The 24,628-nt window shown below is 26.8% G+C and overlaps 2 protein-coding genes and 1 pseudogene across 3 annotated transcripts in view; 1 reads left to right on the forward strand and 2 right to left on the reverse strand.

Annotated features, from left to right (window-relative positions):
- On the reverse strand, positions 1 to 24,222 carry LOC145187398 (ubiquitin carboxyl-terminal hydrolase 39-like). The gene is made up of 21 exons (XM_090065972.1): positions 24,020 to 24,222; positions 23,773 to 23,818; positions 23,593 to 23,687; positions 22,352 to 22,431; positions 17,563 to 17,619; positions 17,353 to 17,449; positions 17,212 to 17,267; positions 15,621 to 15,717; positions 15,073 to 15,155; positions 14,564 to 14,609; positions 14,374 to 14,451; positions 14,213 to 14,277; positions 13,967 to 14,012; positions 13,638 to 13,702; positions 13,321 to 13,398; positions 11,917 to 11,997; positions 9,772 to 9,833; positions 9,580 to 9,686; positions 9,465 to 9,505; positions 8,731 to 8,817; positions 1 to 98 (listed from the first exon to the last, which is right to left on the reverse strand). The coding sequence occupies exons 1-21, from the start codon at positions 24,114 to 24,116 to the stop codon at positions 57 to 59; spliced, it is 1,506 nt and encodes a 501-aa protein (XP_089922098.1). The 5' UTR covers positions 24,117 to 24,222; the 3' UTR covers positions 1 to 56.
- Positions 1 to 24,628, reverse strand: part of LOC145187981 (uncharacterized) — a 433,414-nt gene that overhangs the window by 319,412 nt on the left and 89,374 nt on the right. The window lies entirely within an intron of this gene.
- On the forward strand, positions 18,474 to 20,859 carry LOC149893111 (uncharacterized; annotated as a pseudogene). The gene is made up of 5 exons (XR_016444848.1): positions 18,474 to 19,321; positions 19,419 to 19,613; positions 19,723 to 19,965; positions 20,075 to 20,237; positions 20,426 to 20,859. The product of XR_016444848.1 is annotated as an uncharacterized LOC149893111 (transcript).

A 24,628-nucleotide genomic window follows, 5' to 3' on the forward strand; every position in this document is an offset into this window, starting at 1 on the left:
TATGGGTAAAATTCATTCCCTGAAAGAGTAGAATAATTTTAGACGAATTTTCTTCTTTACTTCAACACAGGTTGAGACTTTAGTTGTAATTCCCAAATCTAAATCAAAGAATTGTTTACTAATAGTAAAGGCTTTTATAACCACAATAAGATACTTTCTCACAAATAAATTTTATCAAATAATAAAAACAAAAGTTTTCAAAACAAGATGAAAACAAACATAAAAGTATATTTTTGTGTTAAGAAAACTTTTTAAAAAAATTTTTCTTCATCTAAAATATCTTTCGCTTAAGTAATATTTTATGAGTAAAGAATAAATTTCATAAAGAAATATTGTTTAAGCCGGTAAATCTTTTATAACTAATTCCTGTATGATTGCAACATAGCAAAAAAAAAAAAAAAAAAAAAAAAAAAAAAAAAAAAAAAAAAAGAAAAAAAAAACTTTTTATAGGTTAATGACAATTCCAAAACGCTTAAAATAAAAACTCGAAAACACTAAAAAAAACACTTGCTTTACTTTTTAAATGTTGAAATTTTTTTCTTTTAAGTGGTTCTTTAAAATTTTACAAAATAAAAACAAAAACATTTATTACAAATTGAATTAAAAGAGAAATATTTATTATTATATTTTTCATTGAACCTATCAAGGCTGCCATCACCAAACACTAGGCATTTCAGCCTACTAATTGGTGATAGCTGCCTTGATAGGGCCAAAGTTAGGATACTGACCAACACAGACCTTGGCCTCAGATTTAGCCATAAACTTAAATATGCAGTATTTGTTTACACGTATCTTTTGACCGTTTATACATAAACATAAATATGCAACATTCGTGCGTAATAAACATGGACAATTGACCCTATTGATTACGACCAATAATAGATATTAACTGTCTAACTCGAGCTGCAGTTATAAAGCAAATTTTTTGGCCAGAAACGTTATTTTACCAGCAAGATAAAAAAAACACAGACACTTTATATCTTCCTAATAATAATAATAATAATAATAATAAATAATAATAATAATAATAATAATAATAATAATAATAATAATAATAATAATAATAATAATAATAATATAAAATAATAATAATAATAATAATAATAATAATAATGATAATAATGATAATAATAATAATGATAATAATGATAATAATAATAATTACTATTATAATAATAAAAATAATAATTATAACAATAATAATAACAATATTAATAATGACTATTATTATTATTATTATTCTTTTTACCATTATCATTATTATTATTATCAATTTTATTATCATTTTTATTATTATCATAATAATAATAAGAATAACAATTATAACAATAATAATAATAGTATTAATAATGACTATTATTATTATTATTATTATTATTATTATTATTATTATTATTATTATTATTATTATTATTATTATTATTATTATTATTATTACTATGATTATTATTATTATCAATTTTATAATCATTATTATTATTATCATTATAATAATAATAATAAAATCAATATTAATAGTAATAATAATAATAATAATAATAATAATAATAATAATAATAATAATAATAATAATAATAATAACAATAATAATAATAATAATAATAATAATAATAATAATAATAATAATAATAATAATAATAATAAATATGGTTATTTCTTGATCAGCCTATGATTGTAAAAATAGAACAATCTTTGTGATAAATGGGTAATGGCTTCTAAGCGTACACAAGTTACACCCAATAAATTAAGTCGAACCTGCAGCAATCATTTTAAAATAGATAATAATAGATTAAGTATCAACTAAGTATCAACGCTTGCTATATTTGACTTTATTGTGTTCTTGAAAAATAAGATAAATAATGCCAATGAGTTCAATTTTAAATAAACCATTAGCAGAAAACCACTAATACTGTAAACAAAAAAGTTCTAATTCAAACTTTTCCATAAAAAAATATTCTTATAAAGAATATTAAGATAATGAAACAAAAGCGAAAAGAGAAAAAATAAATAAATTCACTCAATAAAAGAATTAAAAAATTTGAGAAAAAAAGACTTTAAAATGTTACTGAAATACTCGATCATAACATTTCTGTACTAACTTTAGAACTGTTTAAATCTGAGTTAAAAAGTAAAAGGCAGAAACAAAAGGATTATAGATACTCTGAAGATGTTAAGAAATTTGCTTTAGCGCTGCACTTTTACTCATCAGGACCATTTAAATTGCTTAAATCTATTTTTGAATTACCTGAAGTGAGTTCTCGTTCATATTTGACTTTTTCTGTCAATTTCACCTGGGTTTTTTGGTGACATTTTTACAAAATACAACCATACAGGATTTGCCATACAAAGATGTGTTGATTCCACTGGTCAACAAAAAAAAATTGCCTCTCCTTGAAGTTTTTTGGCCGGTATAAGCGTAGCTTGTTTAGCTGATTACAAATCTGAAAGTAGAATTTCTCTACCATGTACAGTTTTTATCATAAAATTGCTTGTTAATCTTTACGTAATGCTATTTTTCCTTTCAGATTACAAAAAAAATTTAATACATTTTTTTAAAATTTAACCACAATCAAAAGAACGAGTCGAACACAATGAACCCTGCTCAGAGAGAAAACAGTTTCTGAAGGAAGGATTTAAATTTAGAAATAAACTCGGCGATTACCACATTGACTTTCACCGATCTGTCACTTAACTTTTTATCAAGACTTAAGAACCCTATTTCAATTTATTTCGACATAAAATATCACATAAAAAAAGATCAGATTGAATTGATTGCTTGCAATTGTACAAAAAGTGATTTAAAGAACAATCCAGATGCACATAAATTGGAATCTGCTTTGAGGAAGATTTAATTGAGGAGCTCTATCAAAAGATCAAAATTTTGCAACTGTCTTGCTTTTGACAAAAGATCTTTCAAATAAATCTTTTCATTACAGTGGAGAAAAAGGAGATCTCTTATTGAACAAAATCAAATATCTAGTGAAGGTTCTAACTTTATTAAAAACGTTGATGCTTGTCTTTAATCAGTCTCTACTTCAGTTTATAAGAGAGCTACACTTGGATATAAAACGTGACAACTAAAAATCTAGACAAACTTTGTAGCTTCAATATGTTTTATAATTTTATAACCCTACGTATTATGTTGCAAATTTGATCCTCTACAATATACCATAGCTTTTTATTTTTCCAGAACTTTATTAAACATTTCTAAAAGCTTGAATAATCAAGAGGCACTCCGAAAACAAGTGTTCATATTTTGGATTTGCATCCAAAAGAGGACAAAACGTTTATTTTTTATTACTTTCGCATGGAAAATGTACCAAAATCGACCATATAAGATAAACTGAAACGAAAGAAGAACAATATAGGTCCAGAATGAAAGGTCGGAAGTGGTCACAATGCAAGAAAAATGCCTAAGAAATAGATAAAAATGGTAGAAAAATTGATTGATAAGAAGGATGATGCTTCACAGCGTAGCTTAGCCAAGAGATTCAAATTTTCCAGTATATATCCAAAATTATCAACAAAAAGATAAGCATTCATTATCGTAAATTTTACGACAAGGTTATCGCAACAGTCTAACAAGTTTGTTTTGTTCAAAGGTTTATGAAAAATATGCAAACGATTTCATTTATACTTTAATTGTATTTTTATGTTTTATATACATTTTGTTTGTATCTGTCATGAAAAGAAAATTACTTTTTTCATTTATGAAATTTAAAATAAAAATAGTTCATTAACTCCTAATGTTATCATGAAATCTGATATCGCCAACCCGAGCTGACCCGAGAATACCACCTACATGGGGTGATAGTGAAAACATTCCAGGGTCACCTGGTGCAAATTTTGAAATCTTTTAGGTACATCTGCAGAAAAAAGTGACTTTGAAGTTACAAAAATGGAAAAAATTTACCTTCTACTTTTAACATACCAAAACTGCTATAAAATCTATACCATTAATCACAGACCAACAAAATTTGGTGACAATGTAGCTTATGCCAATTCCTAGATTTGGGTAAAATTTTATTCCCATCTTTACAGTGTAACAAAAGTTATGGTAGTTTTAGTGTTGATTTTTTCACTTTCAGTGCAAAACTTCTCTAATTATAGCCCATTGCAAGCCCCCAGGCCATGATGTGGTAACACAAGTGCTCTCGTTGAATATACCAACAACTTTATAGAATAAGGATTTTCATGTTCTTACCAAAATTTTTGGTTTAGGGGGTCAAAACTGTTGTTCTTGATCGAGCCCTATTTATAGCATATGCACTTTTTATATAAAACCTTACATCACAGTGTTATTAGTGCCCCATAAACATACTTTTGACTAAACCACTACCTTAGAAGTTAGTTGAGACATTTTGACAGATTTTTTGAGGAAAATTATAAAAAATTTTGACATTTTTTACTCTAGTAAATTTGTGCTTATTCTACACATGGATTTAGCCATGACGATTTGTGAGCAAAGAAAAGAAATGTGTTGAAAACTTTTTGTATGTGATCTTCAATTGGTCAACATGTGTTGTGTGCTGAAAAACCCATTTCATACATAAAAACAGCTGAAAAAGCCTAGAGTTTCCTTAGTGCTTTGTTTTCAAATTGTACAGTGTAATAAATTTACACTAACAGTGAATTATTATTTAAAATTTATTCAATTCTTTTCTTTTCTTGTGATATCTTGACACTCTTTAATTTATTTGACATTTAAAGCACTGGTCAGCTTACTATTCTAAAATGGCACTAAACTCTGACATAAGATTGACACAAGTTTTAATAATTTTTTTTTGAAATTCACTATGATTCATTATAATGGGTTACTTATGAGCTTAAATTCTCTTCTAACAAATGATATTTATCCATTAAAATGAAGCTGATTGGATGAAAATTCTTGATAATTTTCTAATGGTGTTTGGTATTCAAATCCACATGACAACTGAACAGCCTTCCTTTGTATTCTGGGTGGGTTCTATCTCTTTTGTGTTAACTGAATTTTCCTAAGAGCAATTGTTTCATGTTTACAAAGTCCTTGATGTGGTAGAATACTGTGTGGATTTTGGGCATGATGCTTTCAAGTTGGATAGCCAAATATGTGGCTTTAAATTGATCTTGAAAGAAAAATCCTTTTCTAGTACATTTCCAAAGCATGAATTCACAACCAAATTAAACTTTTTGAAAGCTTCAATGACAGTAAAAGCTTTGGTGTTGGAAGTTTCTTCAGCAAGAATTTGTAAAACATCAACATTTGATGAATATGAAACATGGGTGGCCACTTTTCAGCATCAGATCACACAGTTTTGAGAATTTTGAAGAGTTGATTGACTGTGCACAATAACACTGACAAAAAACATGCGGAAACCTTTACCTCCATTAATGCCTAATTTGACAAAGTAGGCACCTGAAGTTTCTCTAGATTAAATGGCTTGACTAACCAGAACAGACAAACCTTTGCAATGAACAATAACATGGCTTGTGTCACGATCTTTGGAATCTGTGGTTTTTAAGTATATACAAGTAAAAGAGTCCTTCAGTTGTTGACCAGCCATTTGAAAATTGGCATAAAAGTTAGGCTCAATCATCTTGTCTGATGACTGATGGGGAGTTTTCACTAATTTTTTGATCCAATTGATGGAGAGGCCAGTGTTAATTTGTAAATTGATGAGGTCCTGGGTTGTCAATATTGATGTGGCAGAAAGCGATTTTGCTGCACTTTGAACCTATAGAAAATTTTCACTCATTACCTCCAACAAACAAAAATTCTAAAAACTATAATTTTATACAGTATTGTGAAAAAGTTAAAAACCACTAAATAAAAAAAATATTTTTTTCAAATAAATTTAATTTTTATTCTAAAGATAATAAGAGTCTTTTTTTTTTTCAAACATATTAAATAGAGCATGAGAAAAAAGATTTTTTTTTTTTGAGAATTAATTAATAGAACCTATAAAAATAAGGATTAAATATTATGTGTTAATTTTTTTAAATATTTTTTTGTGAAAAAGTTAAGAACCACAAAGAATTTTTTGTGCTAAATGCGGCGGAAACGTCTTTTTAAATTTATTTTTACCTTTTTTGTTTAAATGTTCTATTAATGACCTAAGTCATTACCAAAAAACCAATAAAATTTTTTGAAAAAAATTAATTTTTTAAAATAATTTTAAAAAAAGTATTTAGTTTCAAACAAAAAAAAAAATTCTTTTCTTTTGAAAAAATGAGCAGTAAAGCTATTACCTATGAAGATCGTGTAAAAGTGGTGCATTTTTACCAGGAAGGTAAATCCGCTCGTGAAATTGGAAAAATAATAAAACGATCACAAAGCTCGGTGCTAACAATCATCAAAAGATTCAAAGAGACGAAATCTTACGTTGATCGCCATTGTTCTTGAAGACCGCGTTTGACAACACCCAATAATGATCGCCTTTTAATCAGGTTGGCAAAGAAAAATCGAACCATGCTGTCGCATGAACCATGAAAAAAAAAAACAAACAAACCATGCCGTCACTTGTGTGTAGGAAACTATTAGCTAACAATATGTTATGGAAAAAAGCTGTTCTAAAACCGCGACTTACCAAACAACACATAAAAAAGCGAAAAGAATTTTGCCAAAGCGTCAAAGAATAGTCTAAACAAAAATGGAGGACAGTAATGTTCAGTGATGAGATGAATAAAGGTTGATAACAGAAAAAACCGAAGTATGATTCGCAGGCAGCCTTCAGAAAAATATGATCTTGATTGTATTGTTCAAAGAACAAAACAAGGTAGCGGGTCGATTGGAATATGGTGCTGCATGACATATTATGGTCTTGGTATGTTTAAATTATTTAGTGGTCGACTCAACTCTATTATGTCAATATTTTAAATAACAACTTGTTACCGTCAATCGATGCACTTGAGCAAAGCGTTCCGTTCATTTTTCAACAAGGCAATGCACCATGTCACAGGGCTAAAATTGTCTCTGATTGGTTCGAAAGCAAAATTATTGAGCGACTAACTTGGCCACCAAGTAGCCCAGATCTAAATTGCAATGAAAATCTTTGGAGTTGGCTTGATAAAGAGATTGCCAAAGCACTAAGGAGCCTTAAGGAGTTGTGCAATATTTTACCGGCAATATTTGGAGATGTTCCCAAACATATTTTAGAGAATTTAACAGACTCAATGCCAAATCGTATGAGTGCTTAAAGATTCATGGTAGAATTACGCGGTATTAGGTAAAAATTACCGTTTTTGTTCTGTGGTTCTTAACTTTTTCACAATTTTTTTTAAATAAAAATTACCTTTAAAACTTTAAATGCATTTTTTTTATTTGTTTAAAAGTTTTTATCCTTATTATTATTTTTTATTTTGTATGTCTATTTTCTAAAATTTCTTATTATCTTTTTACCAGAAAAATATATTCGGTTAAATAATAAGCACAAATTTACTAGAGTAAAATGTCAAAATTTTTTATAATTTTCCTCAAAAAATCTGTCAAAATGTCTCAACTAACTTCTAAGGTAGTGGTTTAGTCAAAAGAATGTTTATGGGGCACTAATAACACTGTGATGTAAGGTTTTATATAAAAAGTGCATATGCTATAAATAGGGCTCGATCAAGAACAACAGTTTTGACCCCCTAAACCAAAAATTTTGGTAAGAACATGAAAATCCTTATTCTATAAAGTTGTTGGTATATTCAACGAGAGCACTTGTGTTACCACATCATGGCCTGGGGGCTTGCAATGGGCTATAATTAGAGAAGTTTTGCACTGAAAGTGAAAAAATCAACACTAAAACTACCATAACTTTTGTTACACTGTAAAGATGGGAATAAAATTTTACCCAAATCTAGGAATTGGCATAGGCTACATTGCCACCAAATTTTGTTGGTCTGTGATTAATGGTATAGATTTTATAGCAGTTTTGGTATGTTAAAAGTAGAAGGTAAATTTTTTCCATTTTTGTAACTTCAAAGTCACTTTTTTTTGCAGATGTACCTAAAAGATTTCAAAACTTGCACCAGGTGACCCTGGAATGTTTTCACTATCACCCCATATAGGTGGCATTCTCGGGTCAGCTCGGGTTGACGATATCAGATTTCATGATAACAGTGTCCCTATAATTATGCTTATGCTAAACTAATATCTTAAGATCTACATTTATAATCAATATAAAAAATATACCTTATCAGTTACACCAACATATAGTACATCATAACTCTTGAGTCCTTTTCATAATTGAAAAGATATTTTTTTATAACAATAACTCAATTGTTTCCCACAGGGTGCTTTTAAGTTGTAAAACTCAAAAACATTCATATTGACAACTAAGTTTTGTAATATCTGAGTTTTTGTAAAATAGATTCTTAAACTTTTCATTGTGTACTACTGTTAAACATAAGGTTTGTAAAACAGTTTATGAATAATAGTTAATAAATTTGTTTATAAACATTATAGCAACAACTTGATTTTTAATGGTGAGCTAAATTTCACCTGCATAATTCTTTATATCGCTACATAGGCTTACAAACTAAAATAAAATTGCTTCACATTTTTTGCAGAATTTATGCAGAGTTAGACATCTAGTTAAAATATGTAATTGGTTACAACACCACTCTTATGCACCTTTGTAAAATTACAAATTAAATGAAAACAAAAGCGATAAAATTAGAACAGTTTATCAAATAGTTATTTTAGTTAATATTTTTTGGATACTTACTTGACTGACCACTTTGGGTAATTTATCTTTTAATAGTTACCTGTATATAGCTTTCTGACAATGTAATCATGGGCGGCAAAATATCTTTTACATGAAGATCTTGGAGCTCATACCATTCTTTGTTTCCCTTCAAAAAATAACAGGATACAGTATTTGTGATATTTCATTTATGAATCCTGAAGTTTAATCATTTTTCCAACTACACTTATTCTGTTTCTTCTAGTTACTAAATAGATGCTATGGCATGATTTATGGCATGTTACTTCATATGTATATGAAATGTCTTCATTGCACTATTAAAAAACAGTTGACAATTTTTAATAAATATAAATACAAAAGCAAGTAGTAGTTTCTGGTTTGTAAAATTGTAAAAAAAAAACAGATCACAGCCCATTATTATGTTATTAACTTTGGTTTAATAAAAAGATTAACAGCAAAAAATACTTTAGGTAATCTCAATCATTCAAAAAAAAACTACTCTGACATATACTTATTACACTCAAACTTTAATTTACAACTAACACTAACAATTAGTAGGATTTCCATCAATATTTAAACTTTAATTTTGTCACTAACTTAAAGAGATATATATGTTTCATTAAAAATTTTCACTTTCTATTTTTCAAAAAGTTTCTTTGTGAAAAAAAATATTTATTTAACTACTATTCTATACATCTTACACTCAGCTTATTATGAATAAAAAATTCATAAATACTAATGAAATATGTGAACAGTGAAATCATTGAATATTAATAAAAAAAAAGTAAAAAAAACCTTGTGATGAACATGAACACGATATGTTCCTTTGCCTGATCCTAAAAAGAATTCAAGAGAGTTTTACACAGATGTAAAACATAAAATATTAATCATAAACAAAACAAAACATTACCTGGTTCACCATCATGAGATATATTAGCTATAAGATCATAACAAGTATCCTTGTTATTTGCTATTACTTCTTCATCACTCGATAGAAACTCTCTCATATCCAACCCTCTATAGAAAAATTAGTTCAATTTTAACTTTAAGAAAATAAATCTAAGAGAACTTTAATTAAACAAACTAAAACTTGAAAACTAACTTAACAGGAAAGTTTACAACAGTTGGGTTTTTTTCCACAAAGAAAGTGTTGTTATTAAATCTCTAGAGTAAAAAAAAAAAAACTTTAGGTAAATAATCAATTTTAGATGTTGCAAAAAAGTTACTTTTAAAAAGTCATATAAAAGTTTACATAGTTATCAAAATTTAACAGAAAAGTTTGCTACTTTACATTATTTTTTAAAACAATCAGAAAAAGTTATAACTAAATCAAATATTATAAAAAATAATAAAAAAGTTACAAAGAAATCAAAGTGTCATTCCATATAGTAGTAATTGTGACATTTTTTACTTTAGGCCAGGAATAAGCAATCAACACAAGTTTTGGTCCTAACATATCTACCTAAAGTTGGACAAAGTTTGGAAATATTTTTATCATGAAGAAATTTGTTTGCTACTTTAAAGTAAAAAAAGTTGCAGTTAACAGATTTTTTTTATTGTCCATAAATGTTTTAAAGTTTATCTATATTTTGTTGAAAACTATGACTAAAAAACAAAAAAAAACAACAGGTATAAACTTGTTGATTGCATCAATGTTATTTTTTTAAATATTGTGCATATATATAATTTAATTTTAAGTTGCAATCATGACAAAATTTTGAATCACCAAATAATATAACTTATTATTAAGCTAGATATCTAGCATTGCTATACAAGGATGGCACAAAAAAAAAACAAAGGGATTTGAGTAATTTATATTTTAAATTAAATAAAAAAAACTAATGATTACTCAAACTCCTTTCTTTGTAACACCTTGTATAATAGCAGATGTAACAATGGCAGATTCTCTAGGAAACTTTAAATACCTAAAGAGAATAAGTCAGAAAGAGAGTATGATACAAATAATGGTAAGAAATTCAAAAGGCACATGAAATCTAATATAATTTGAGTTGTTGAAAAGATGCATCTTATAATTTGAGTTCACTCTACAGAACAAAATACAGTTTTTTTTTATTAACCATACTTGTCTTCTATTAATGATAGCTTTTTCTTATCTTGAATTCCATTTTTAATATTCCAAAATAGTTAAGTCTTTTTATGCCAAAGACAAAAAAGTTTAGTTTTAGAAGTCAATGACTCATATACATTTCTAAAACTTTGAAGAACATAGTATGCATCAGATTTTAAGTTTTTGTGAAAAATAAATCCTTAAATCTGACTGTGTAAAACATAATCCAACCAAAGAGAACATATAAAAGAAGATGCCTAAAGAGCAGTGAAATAAAGGTAATATAAACCTAAAGAGCAGTGAAAAAAAGGTAATATAAGTCATACATATAAGGGTAATATAACCCATATATATCAAGATACTAAAAAATTATAACAGTCAGATGTTTCAAACCCTAAAGATGGAGATGCCTGATTAAGTAGCATGTAGACAAGTAGACATAGATGGATCATTTTTAACACTTTCACATGCAACATCCACAGCTTGCTGACTGGAAACATGCTGATTAACATTTTTTCATATAACTATCACATACTGCACCCTGTTCCTCAAAATGGGTTATTAAGTTCCTTATTATGTTTGTACTGAGTTGTGGCGGTATTAAAATCCTGATTGTATTTTCTTTTTGTTTTAACAATAGACCATCCGGAATTAAAATAAAACCCAACAACTTTGCCATGTTCTTGCAGTATGAAGTATGAGATATTATGAGTATGAAAACATTACTAAATTTTATAACCCTGTTTATAATTTGTATAAAAAAATAGATAAAAAAACTTTAAAAATACAAAGGTTATACAGATTTTAAATCAGTCAGTCCAATTTGGCCTACCCTGTATGTATGTGTAAATATATCTGTGAGATTCAGTTCATGGTATTTAAAAAAAAAAACATTTCTTGAAAATAACTTTGCTTTTCGGAATGACCCTAAACATTAAGTAGCATATAAAAAGCTAAAATGTTTTATAAAAACAAAAATTATGAAATTCTCAAATGTGTAAAATTGTTGTTGACTAACTTCAGGCTTTTCACTGAAAATATTCTCAACACTAAGGTCTGAAAATATCTTTCAATTCAAATAATTCATGTATGTCAAATATACTGAACTATTTCTTGATTGAAATATTTTTGAATTGATATAAAAGACTTATCATGAATATATAAATAATTAATAAAGACCTTGATGAAAAGAATCAAATATTTTGGGAGCTTGGTTAGCACAAACTTCTTGACAGATATTTCATTGTAAGTCTTGTATTCCTTAAAAAAGATACAAATAAAATTTAAATTCAAAATTACAAAACAGAAAAATGCAGCAACTTCAGACAAAAAATTTACTCCAACTACTAACAATCAAGTTTTTTACAATTTATTACAAAAATTACAAATTCATTAAATGAAAGTAGATTATAAATCAGCCATTTTTCATAGCTTTTTAGAGAACTGTTTTTTTTTCTTCTATTGACAACTGCATTAAAAAATTTGAAACTTACAGAGATTGAAGTAAAGCATTCACTTTTAAAAACCATTAGTGTTTCTCTATATGTAGAAGAAACTTTAATGGTTTTTAAAAGTGTTTTTTCTAGTAAAATATATTTAAAAATTGAAGATCTGCAATAATATCTGTGTTATTTAATCCCATTTTTTGATAGAAAATCAAGTCATATTTCTCTGGTTTGATTTTCAATCAATAAAAAAGAATAAAGCGCAAAAGACAAGCAAAAAATTTTTTAAAAAAGTTTTTGATATACTAATTTCCACATTTTATAAATACACAGAGTTGACAGTCTTTGTGTTATTTGTGGCAAATATATCTTTACAAAGTATCATAAATCGATCATAGACTTTGTTAAATCTGCATACTTTAACTACTTTGAAGTGAATATTTGCAATCTCCAGAAACCATGGGTGAAAAATACTCTATGCCAAAATTGTATTGTCTTTTCATGACAATGGTCCAATAGAAAAAGATCTGCTCTTAAATTAAAGACACCCATGATTTGGCAGGAGCCTCATAATTATCATGATCATTGTTATTTTTATATAATTATTTATATTCTCATTTGGATAGATTTCCTAAAAGTCTTGGAGATTATAGTGAAGAGAAAGGTGAAAGGCTTCACTAGGATATTTGGAGCATTGAAGAAGATCATCTCCCGATGGGACATATTTGATGGCTGATTACTGCTGAAATTTTTGTCAAGATCTTAAACATGCACAGGCACTAGTTTTTAACATGTAAATTTAAAACTAGAGCTACTAAAAAAAACCAGTGTTATTTTGTAACTAGCACATTCAATTTAACAGAAAACAAATAAAAAACTCTGGAAGATATTTCAGAATGACCAGTGTTATTAACTCATTATTGAGAACTAAAAAAGCTATACATAAAAGTATGTAAACTTGTGGTTACATAAAAACAAAACCAATTACTGCTATAAGTAGTATCAGCTACAAGAAGTAGTATCAGCTATAATAGTGACTTTTATCAGTACAATTACAAGTTAGGATTGATTACAGAGCTGAGCATAATTAGCATATTTGTTAATAAACTTAAGGGTAAATAAAAATGTAAAAAATTACCTTTTCTTGATATCCATTAAACTTCTGTAAAAGATTGATTAGAGGAACTTGAGGGATTGCATTTTGCTCTAACTCATCCTAAAGCAGAAAAAGAGTTAAAAAATAAAACTTAATGCTAAAATGTTTTTTTTTTAAATAAATTTCTAATGACATGATTGCCTTAAATAGATTAGGTCATTTCAATTCCAAATCAATTGATTTAATATGAAAAATGTATTAAATGTTGATTTAAGCCATAAAAGATTTATTTAAGAAAACCTAGAATATTTCTTTCAAGAAACTTGGTTTAAAAAAAAAAGATAAAAAAAAACTGAAACCTTGAATAAAGGAGAAGCAGGGACATCCAAAGTTAGATATAAAAATGGTGTTACTAATTCCTTTTCTACAAAATTAAGCATAAATTTAAAATTGTATAAATAAAAATAAGAATTGAAGCACTGAAAAGATACAGACAATAAAGCCTGAAGATCATGAAGAAGTGCAACTTAACTTAAATGAAATAACAGTCAACATAAAAACAAGTAACAGTCAACATAAAAACAAGTAACAGTCAACATAAAAACAAGGTAACAGTCAACATAAAAACAAGGTAACAATCAACAGAAAAGTATGGCAATAATCACTGAGCCAAATCAGATTTATCTACCCTTATACTCTCCATCTTCCAAAAGTTTCCTCTCCATTTCTTTATCCTGCCAATACACAACTTAGATGTATTACATTTTTTGATTAAAACAATCAATATGTAAAAACTGATAAAAAGCTGCTTTAATACACATATTAATCATAGAACCATACTATTTTTGGCTATTTCTTACTACTAAACAATGATATAAACTAAATTTATTAAGAAGCAAGCTTCTTCTTTTGAAACAAACCAATTTGAACTAACATCAGTTGCTGGAAGCTTTCTATAGAACTGCTTCATCTCTCCACGAAAAGCTTTATAAATAACACCTAGAATAGCCACATAAAATATAATCTATGAGATTAGAATTTAATATATTTTTATTAATTTCATTTTAAAATATAAAACAAAAATACAAAACTCACTACTATTTGATTTTTTTGTTCCATTTAACGTTAAATGCAAAGCATTTATAAACCATGAAAGAAATTCAATAGGATCTCCTATAACATTTTAAAGAAAAGTTATTTTCAATAAAATATAAATGTGTATGAGGTGTGAAAAAAAAGAAAAACAAAAATTTCACTTGAAGATTTTTCGTCATTGTTTAATTACCTTGTTTTGTAAATTGAAAACGCCGATTACTGCACAGAACAACAGCCTAAATATCATATTTACAAAAATAAATATTAAAAATTTTTTTGATTGCAGCTTATCTCAAATAGTTAAATTAAATGCAAACAATTAAATTATATCTTAAACTTTTCAACATAAAATTCATCATCTAAACTCTTTGAGTAGTAAAAAATTTAAACTTTAGAGTCATTTAAAACTAATAAACATTAAATTTGTATTCTAATCTAGTTTTAGATTATTTAGTTAATTGAAATTTTTTTATAACTTTTTTTAATCTTTCAAAAGAATCTAAATTTAGGTAAAAAAAAAAAAAAAAAAATTGGTTAATTCATATTATTGGGCAGTCCAACAAAGAAAAACATTTTCTTTTGATTTTCACAACTCTCAATCATTAATTTGGACATTTTATAATTTAAACACATTTAACTGAATACAATATAACATCAATTATAAAGGATGAGTTAAAAACAAAGTAATATTTTAAATACCTGTAGCATTTCATGAGGGCTGACATGTGATTTAAAATTTCTTGGATTCCATATTTTTCGAGTTAACTCACCAAATCTTTGTACTAAAGTAAAAATACTCTTTTTATTTGTAAATAACTTTTTAATTTCCTTTTTTATTTTTTTATTTTTCTTTTTCTTTTTTTTTTTGAAAGTAATAGAGCATTCCTTGGAGATTAAAATGCCAGTAAAAATATGCAATTAAACATCAAGTAAACTATTCAGTTTTTTTTACTCCAGTGAAAGATTGATTATTATAAATCAGAGAAAAAGTAAAATCTCTGAGTATCACCTAGCAGTTAACATGATTTGGAACCTATATATAGCTGAAATTCAATGTGTAAGTCCTAAAACCTTTTGTATGATCATAAAAAGTGCTGTGGAAAGAGCCCATATTTGAGAACCAGAAAACAGGGGGTTGTTTGAAGGATGTTATTTTTCAAACATAATGCTGAAAAAAAAAATTAATATTTCATACTTAAAAAAAGATACTTTAAAAGTTTTTACTCAAAAAATTACAAAATATTAACCTAAAGGGAACATTATATCTCCAGGGGGTCTTTTGATATTGCTGTAATGCTCAACTCTAAGGAAGTAGTTGCGAATAGGAGGGACAAAAACCAGTGCCTAAATAAGCCAAGAAATCAGTTAACTAAAGATGTCATTAAACACTTTAAAAATTGTTTAGTTGAAGTCTTTGAAAGTGATTAAGCAAGTTGAACCATAACAATTTTATTTTAACTTTAACTTTAGTAAATTAAAAGAAAAAAATCTGTATTTGAAACAGAACATAAAAAGTTTTAAGAAATAAAGCACTTAACTTGATCTAAAAAATTTTATTATTATTTATTTTTTATACAATATCAGCTAAAGTTACTAATACTTGTATTATGTAAAACCAAAGTTATATTACAATTACTGAGGTGAAATATACCAGGAAAAGTAAAAAAATGATAAAACAAACACAAAATTGTTAATTAATTTTCATTCCTTCCTCTTCTTAAACCAATTGAGAAATGAAAGAAAATACCCCAAAAATCAAAAATCATAATTAATCAACCATGTATGAACCTCTCAAGCAAGTATGAACCTAAGGGGAAACTATTGTCACTTTACAAGTTGATTTAAAAAAACTATGAAAAAAAATTTTTTTGGGATATAAAATTTAGTAAACTTAAGACATAAATTCCAATATTTTCTTAAAAAGTAAAAAAAAAAAAAAAAAAAAAAAAAAAAAAAAAAAAAAAAAAAAAAAAAAAAAAAAAAAAAATTAAAATAAGAACTTTTACATATTTTAAAATCAACTTTTTAAAATTAAATCTCTTTGGATTGTAATGAACAAAAAATATATAAATGAATATACTCTTAGTAAACTTTAAATCTAAGCAACTGAAAAAAAAAATTACAAAAAGGCATAAGTTTGGTGCATTTTAAATGAATATTAAGGCAGAGTTAAGAAGAAATATGGCCACATTTATTTTCAATGTAAAGTTTAGCCATTTCTTATATAATTAAAAAGCTATTTGATTAATAAGCAGTTGAACAAATCTTTCCAACTTTTTCTAAGTTGTTTGGCTGATGTTACAGGAGTTTAGTTGGTTTTCGGCCCAGTACTGTTCATACAATTCCAACTTGATTCAAATCAGGAGATGGAGCTGACCACTGGAGTACTTGAATACTTTTTTTTAAACAACTGGTTACTGTTTTTGCTTTGTAGCATGATGCACTATCTTGCTGAAAGATCCATTCAGGTTCTTTTCCAAAAAATATCTTTAAGTTGAATCAAATACTTCTCAAGCTCTATATCTATACTGATCTATTTAGCTGTTGTATAATAAGTTAATCAAAGGGCCTCATATGTGATGCAACCTAAGATCTATACTTTTCTCACAGCAATATACCAGCATAACTCTTGACTAATTTATCTTCTATTTAAACCTGTCTTAATACATGTATTACAAGAGCCATGTTAAGTTCCTGTGTAGCACAGTGATATTAAAAGGTGTATCATTTATTAAAAAAAATAAAATTTGTTATCATACTTACAATAACTTAAACTTTCATAATAATTAACAACAATAATAATACTTTAATATAATAGTGATAACTCATATCGGATACCTGTAGAACAACATTCAAATAATCATTTGCTTTAATATTGTTTAGTCCAACAACACCTATAAAAAATAAAACTTTTATGTTTTATCTTAGAGTTGTAAAACTGTTATGATTTAAATTCATAATTATTTATTTAAAATGAACCTGGAATATAAACAGTTCCATTAAGAGCACGTGATACTCTTGTGGAAGTATCAAGAAGACGGATATGTTCTTTACTAAATGTAGGCTGCAATAAATACTATAAACAGGAAAAAGTTACAATCATTAAACATGATTGTTTATACTTAGTCATTTACATCACAAAAATTAAAAAACCTGCAAATATTCAAATATTTCAGATGTTTTACTCACCTTAATATCTTCTAGGGAAGGGTCAATTATTTCATAATTATCTGGGAGACAGTAAAACTAGAAAAGAAAGCCTATTAAAATAATATAAACTTAAATTTTCTGATACTTAAAATGCTTATAGAAATATAATTATTAATTATAAAAAACAATAGAAATATTCTTAAGATAAAAGATTAAGATCCATATATGTAAAAACCCAGCAACAACTTAATATTTGCTTTTATTTTTTAAAACATTGTTTTCTTTAATCTACTTTTTAAGAAAAACATCTTGATCCTTGTCTTTGATTGAGTTTCAGTAAACTAATTTTTGCAAACTTCTTGTAAATTTTTAAAATAACATAAGTTAGGATGATTTTGAACATAAAGTTTCAGAACTTTGTTACTTTTTAAAATTTCAAAATAATTTTTTTTTTTGATAAATGAACTGAAGGAAGACAACAAAAATAACTTTTTTATATTAATTTTCATAATATTTTAATTTTATGAAGTCATGTTTTGAAGTCAAAAGTAGAGGGTAGTGAGAACATAGACACACTAATGCCAGGGTTGGAAAAAACCCTGGGTTTTTTAAAAAAACCCAACCCAAATGGGTTTTTTTGGGTTTTATGGGTTTTTTTGGGTTTTTTCAAAACTGACCGTTTATACGAAATAAAAATTTCCAGAAAGGAAAGTTAAATTTCTAAATTTATAGTTCATTTACCCTATATGTTCTTATTTTTATTACCAAAGTACCTTAAGTCTCTAACATACTTTGGAGCTCCTGGACTAGTCTAGGAGAATATGTTGTTATGTTATGACTTTTGTTATGTTATCACTTTTAAAACTGCAAAGTGTTTCGGAATTTCCTGATTTATTAACTAGTTGACATTACTTATTTATATTTTAATCATAATAGAATTGATTTTCAGAAAAAAAAACATTTTTTAATAAGAACATATATTATGGCTCCTGGATCTGGAAGAAAGCTTGCAGATGAATGGAATGACGTGACTAAGTTATCAAAAACTGTTTCTGGAAAAGTAATACTGCAGTGCCAGTGCAATTATTGCAATGAAATTATTAATAGCCAAAAAATAGAAAGAATCAGAATTCATTTAAAAAAATGTAAAAAAAAAAACCCATCTGCTGATGTTACAGAACGAAATAAGAATTTTATTTTAAATGATGGCCAAGTATCATCTCAGACATCTATAAACTTGTTGTGTAATTTTGTTAGCCCAGTTACTTCGGAATCTTTTGAAGCATCAAGCACTTCTGGTGTCTTTGGGAGTAGCTACTCTGGTTCAACACCAACCCCATATAAAAAACAAAAGTTAATAGAAAGCTACATTTCAAGAACAAGCTCAGACCAGAAGGATGTTTTTGACTTGCAAGTTGCCAAATTTTTTTTTGCATGCAATATTCCATTTAATGCTGTAGAAAATAGAGAATTTAAAAATTGTGTTAATTTTTTGAGACCTGGTTATGATCCTCCGAACCGGAAGAAACTTTCAGGAGAGTTACTGGATAAAGTGAATGATGAAGTAGTTGAATCTATGAAAAGTGAATTTGCAAATAATAGGAGTACTATTACATTGATACAAGATGGTTGGAGCAGTGTCAGAAATGATCCAATTATTGCTCACAGTGTACATAATGGAAAGACCCCATATTTAATCTCCGCTATAGATGCAGGAAGTGAAAAAAAAACTTCAGAATATTGTGCTCAACTAGCCATTCAAGCAATAAAACACATCAAGAAGGTTTATGAGCAAGATGTAAGTATAATAATACTGAATATAGTATTTATGTACATAGTATTTACTTTAATTTAAATTAACTAAAAATGTAAGAATATTTCTCTACTTCCAACAGGTATTTGCCATTTGTACAGATAATGAAAACAAAATGAAAAAGATGAAAGAAGTTCTTAAAGAGGAGTATCCGTTGTTACTTACATATGGATGCTCAGCTCATTACTTAAATTTAGTTGAGAAGCATGTGACACCAAATTTTCTGGCACATTTAATTGAAGTGAACAAATACTTCCGAAACCATCACCAACCACGTGTGAGTAAATATTGTTTATAATATATTATTTTAATTTTACAGTTTAATTTTTTTGTACTTTTTTATTCAGTGAATTATATCAACTAATTAAACTAGTTCTTAATTTCAGGGATGGCTTTTGGATGATAGGAATGGAGTTATGCCGCAACTTCCTAATGATACACGATGGAACTCTCAAGTAGACTGTTTAAAAACTTATATTAAAAATTATAACTACTACCTTGATATTATAGAGAAGCATGAAGGTGATATTAAACATAATATCAAGAAAATTATAGATAATGCTGGAATTTTCAGAGAAGCTAAAAATCTTCTAATTCAACTGGAGAAATGTGAGATAGCTTTAGATAAGGTAGATATGTAAAGCAAAATTGTTATTCATTAAAATATTTTAAACTATGGCTTCAATATACTATTAAAATATTTGCAAAGATATTTAAAAAAAGAAGTTATATTTATAGCTACAAAGTGACTCAACATCATTGTCAGATGCATGTGAAGTTTGGTTATCTCTCCTGAAGGATGAAGACCTGAAGCCATATTATATGGAAATTAAGTTAAAATTTGATGAAGCAATGGAACCTTTTCATTTTTTGGCAAATTTGACTGATATTAAATACCAAGGCATGGCAACCAAATCTAACCCAAAAATTGAAAGAACAAACTTAAAACTACATTATTTTAACTTATATAACTTACATAAGACATTAGTTGATTCTAGACTACAGACACAATTTATGACATAATATCCATATATTTACATTTCTCATTTTTAATATATAAAGCAGGAATACAATATTCTTTAATTTTAGGAAAATCTTTAAGGATTGAACAAGAAGCTGCTGCAGAAGCTTGGCTAAGTGATAGGCACAATGAATACGTGGCTGGATACTATGATTTCAGGCTAAAAGTCACAACTACCTTTCCACCACACATGTTCAACAACAACTTTATTTCTACAATTTCAAGTGAAAGATGGTGGGGTATAATAGATTTGAAGCAAAGGCTGCATCAAAAATCTTTACCACTGCCAGAAGGGTTTGCAAAATTTTTCAATCTCTTCATAGTTGTCCTGCAAGCACTGGCTCCATAGAAAGAGTGTTTTCTACTTTTGGTATTGTGTGGAGCAAGTTAAGAAATAGGTTAGGGAGCGATAGAGCTGAAAAGCTTGTTCGGATATACAGACATTTGAGAGGCGAAGAATTTGATTGGTAAACATCAATGGCCAATCATTTTGTTAAGCTTTTGAAACTTGATGAAATATAGTTTGTAATCTTCATTGATTTTTCTTTTTCTTTTTAGGCGTTAAACTAATTTCCCTAATAATTTTTTCTGTATAACCCCAACCAGCTATACAAAAGATTAATCATATTATGGATTATTCTGTAAGGAGTTTGAACTAAAAAGTATAATATACATATATATTTCATAATAATAAATCCAATATTATTTACAATTTAGGGTTTATAAAAGCTAAGAATCTGTTGTAAAAAAAGATATTTTTAAAAAAACCCAAATATCTTTGGGTTTTTTTGGATTTTTTTAAGGTGGGTTTTTTTTGGTTTTTTTGGGTTGGGTTTTTTTGCCAACCCTGACTAATGCTGATAAATGAAGGTTAATTCATACATAACTTTACTTGTAATTTAAACACATTGACATCTAAATGAAATATTTGTATACTTTGAATATTTTTTGTAGAGATACAAAACAAAAAATATATTATGAACTCATTTTAAAAATATTTTATGCAAAAGATTTCACTCAATTATTTTATTAACCTATTTTTACAGTGATTCAAGAAATAAGCTCAAAGGGATTGAATAATTGAAAAAAAAAAACTTAAAAATCTGAATTGTTCAATTGGTGCTTTGAATTTTAGAAAATTTTTGTATTTGTAATTTTTATCTTATTATTATTTTTTTTTACAAAAGTTAGTAATTTTTTTAAGTTGTACTAACTGAATTTTTAACTAAACATTGATATATTTTCTGCCTTTGTTAGCAAAGACTATAGAAAAGTTATTTCAACCTTTGTTTTCCTGACACAAAAGAAATAAAAGGCTCTAAAACAGACAAACATAATTTACACACACATACAGTATTCTACCAAATCTATTAACAATAAATTAGAGATGCATCTATGATATGGTTTTTTTTATTTTAATGCAAAATGAAAAAATTATGCATAAAATTTAATCCAGTTGTTACTTGTATAAATCATTTAGGGGTCATTTTAAGGACCAATTTTAAAATTATAAAATAATTTTATTAGAGTTGTGCTGATCCACTAATCTAGTGCTGTTCTGATGCCTCCTAAATCTATGAAAATATTTAGTTTGGTGGAAACAACTTATGAATATGCAAAAGCTGTACTCATTAACATTCACACATTTAAAGATGGGTATTTATTTCTCATACTAATGATTGAAAATTATTGCGCATAAACTGCCTTATCTTTAGAGTGTAAAACTATTGCTATGTTAAAACAAAAGTGAATTCAGTAATTGAAAATATGGGAAAAAAATATTTCTGAACCTGATTTAAGTTGAACAATAGTCAAGAAATTATTATTAATTACATAGATACTCAAACAAATTCAAAAAGAAACTTCAGTACATAATAAATGTTATGAATAATTGTAAAATGGTAAATTAAAAAAAAATATTTTGAGTCATATGGCCATTGATTGTGTAGTTAGAACCCACTTAATATCTATATAAAACAATATAGCAAATGTACCTTCAGAGTATGTAAATTTAAATAAACATGATGCCCAAGATGAACGCTATGTGTATATGCATGCGAATTATTACCTCGGCCTACAAAAAAAAACACAATATCTAAGATAAGTCATGAAAAGGTTTAACAAAATAGAATTATATACTACATACATTTATCACCAGATCAACTGCAGCAAAAACAAACAAAAAAAGAAAAAAAGTAGTAGCAAAAAAAAAAAAAAAAAAAAAAGGGACCCTTGCCTAAGTAAATAAAAAAGTGAAATAGCTTTTATTTTATATAAATACAATTTTTTACTCAATGCACCAATCCCAAACTATATAGATTAACATGTACAAAAACTGATATTAGCTTTTAAAATCATTATATAAGAATAATCAAGACAGAATTAATAAACTTTTATATTTATATGCAGATGCGCCACAAAACTAAACTTAGTGAGCTTAAGAAAAAAGATGATGATACTTTAACTATTTAAGGAAAAAACTGTTTCAGTCTGACAATTGTTATAAAAATTGTAACACATTAAATACTATCACTTTTTTCGATTGATTTACTTGCACTGCCTGGTTTTCAGACATCACTCAGTAATTAGTCTGTTGGGTGAACTAGTGTAGGGTGAACTGCTATAGGGCGTACTAAACAAACATTGATTAGTTTTAGGTTAAAACTTTAACTTCAATAAGTCTTTATTTTATTTTTCCTGGTCATTACATTAAAATATCCCCATTACCGTTGATGAGTACTGCTATTCAATCAAATTAATAAATGTAAACCAAATAAAATTTCACAATAGAACTAAAGAATCACCAGAAACAAAAAGTTAACTGAAATTTAAATGCCAAAATGAAAACTTTCTGTCAAAATGAAAATGTTCTGTCAAGTAAGTTTTCTTTTTGGCATTTAAATTTCAGTTAGCTTTTTGTTTTTAAGTCAAACTTGAAGATAATGAAAAACTTAAATTTTCATTATTTCCTTGAAATTAAAAAGATCATTTGATTTTTTAAAAAAACTGCTTTACTAAGGTGTAAAGTAAATGTAACATATTTAGTATAAAATAAAAACAAATATAGAGAAATTAAACCAACAATATTGGTGAAATGAATTAGAGAATATTCAAAAAACAAATAAAGTTCTTACTTTATTGGTCTTAAATAGAATTGGAACAGAAATTATTACAAAAAATTTTGTAAAAAACAGATTTTATGAAAAAAAAAAAAAAAAAATAAAGCTCAACAAACCTTGAAAATATTTTCCACAAACCAAGCAAGCATAAACATTCAAATGTGACAATGATACAGAACAAAGCTTCTCAAAATCAAAATCTAAGACTGACCTTAAAATATATTTATTTGTGTCAAAACCATTATTTTCATTAAAAGAGTTGCAAGTGTTTGAAAAGACTTTTTTTCTAAATTTACCTGTTGATTGTATCTAAGTAAGGACAATGGCGACTCTTGTCAACTTCTAAAATTTCATTAAAAAAAAGGTGTAAAAACTGTTAGATTGGGAAGATCTTAGTGAAGTTCTCACCTTTGCAAGAAAATCAATAAACTCATTGTTTGATTTTTTTTGAAATAATTCTCATCTAAAACTATTAATGACTAAGTGACCATAAAAATTTTTGTAAATATCGAATGTATACAAAACATATGAAAACATTCGTACTTTCAATTTTTGGTTTTACTTCTATTAACTCATTATCATCGCTATCATAATCAACGTCTACTAAAGCACGCTTTAAAACTGCTTCTTTGGCCATCATTATTTACCAAATGTTTGTGTAATACCCCATTCACACTAACAAAACCGAGTTTTAATAACACTCGCTTTTAAAACGGTGTTTTATTTAGCTACCGTTTTTTAAACCCATTTGTTTGTAGCATAGTCACAAGAATATATAGTCTGGAAACAAAGGCCGTTTCTATTGTTCAACCGCTTTATGTTGAAACTTGAATCAACGACCCGTGAAGGTGCACAAAATGAAAACTTTCACATTATTCTCCCTGTGACTCTGAACTGAAAATTGGGTTTTGTATTTAATGTTGAGATCTTTTAAATAATTTTTGTGTAGATAATTTCTCCGATATGTTAAGAAAGATTATTTAAGATTTAAAAACCTCTTTAAATAAATAGAATGCTTTATTTAAAGTTTCTTTAACATAGATATATAGATATTTTTTGCTGATTCCTATTACTAATTACTGCTGTTGTACTGTTGTTGTTATATACTTCTTGTGTTAGTGAATATGATTGCATTTTAGAATATATATATAT

This window comes from Hydra viridissima, unplaced genomic scaffold, assembly GCF_058129835.1.
Source record: "Hydra viridissima isolate aposymbiotic clone 2 unplaced genomic scaffold, HvirCarnegie_v1 scaffold_1, whole genome shotgun sequence".
In the NCBI taxonomy this organism is placed as follows: domain Eukaryota; kingdom Metazoa; phylum Cnidaria; class Hydrozoa; order Anthoathecata; family Hydridae; genus Hydra; species Hydra viridissima.

Bases quoted from the DNA above. Each gene is read 5' to 3' on its own strand.
- LOC145187398 (XM_090065972.1), bottom strand. From the start codon at position 24,116: ATGATGGCCAAAGAAGCAGTTTTAAAGCGTGCTTTAGTAGACGTTGAT. The intron at 11,998-13,320 runs GTAATTTTTTAC...ATCTTTTTTAAG, and splicing joins TTAATGGATATCAAGAAAAG to GAATACAAGACTTACAATGA. The intron at 9,687-9,771 runs GTTAGTTTTCAA...ATTTTTCTATAG, and splicing joins GTTGTAAACTTTCCTGTTAA to AGGGTTGGATATGAGAGAGT.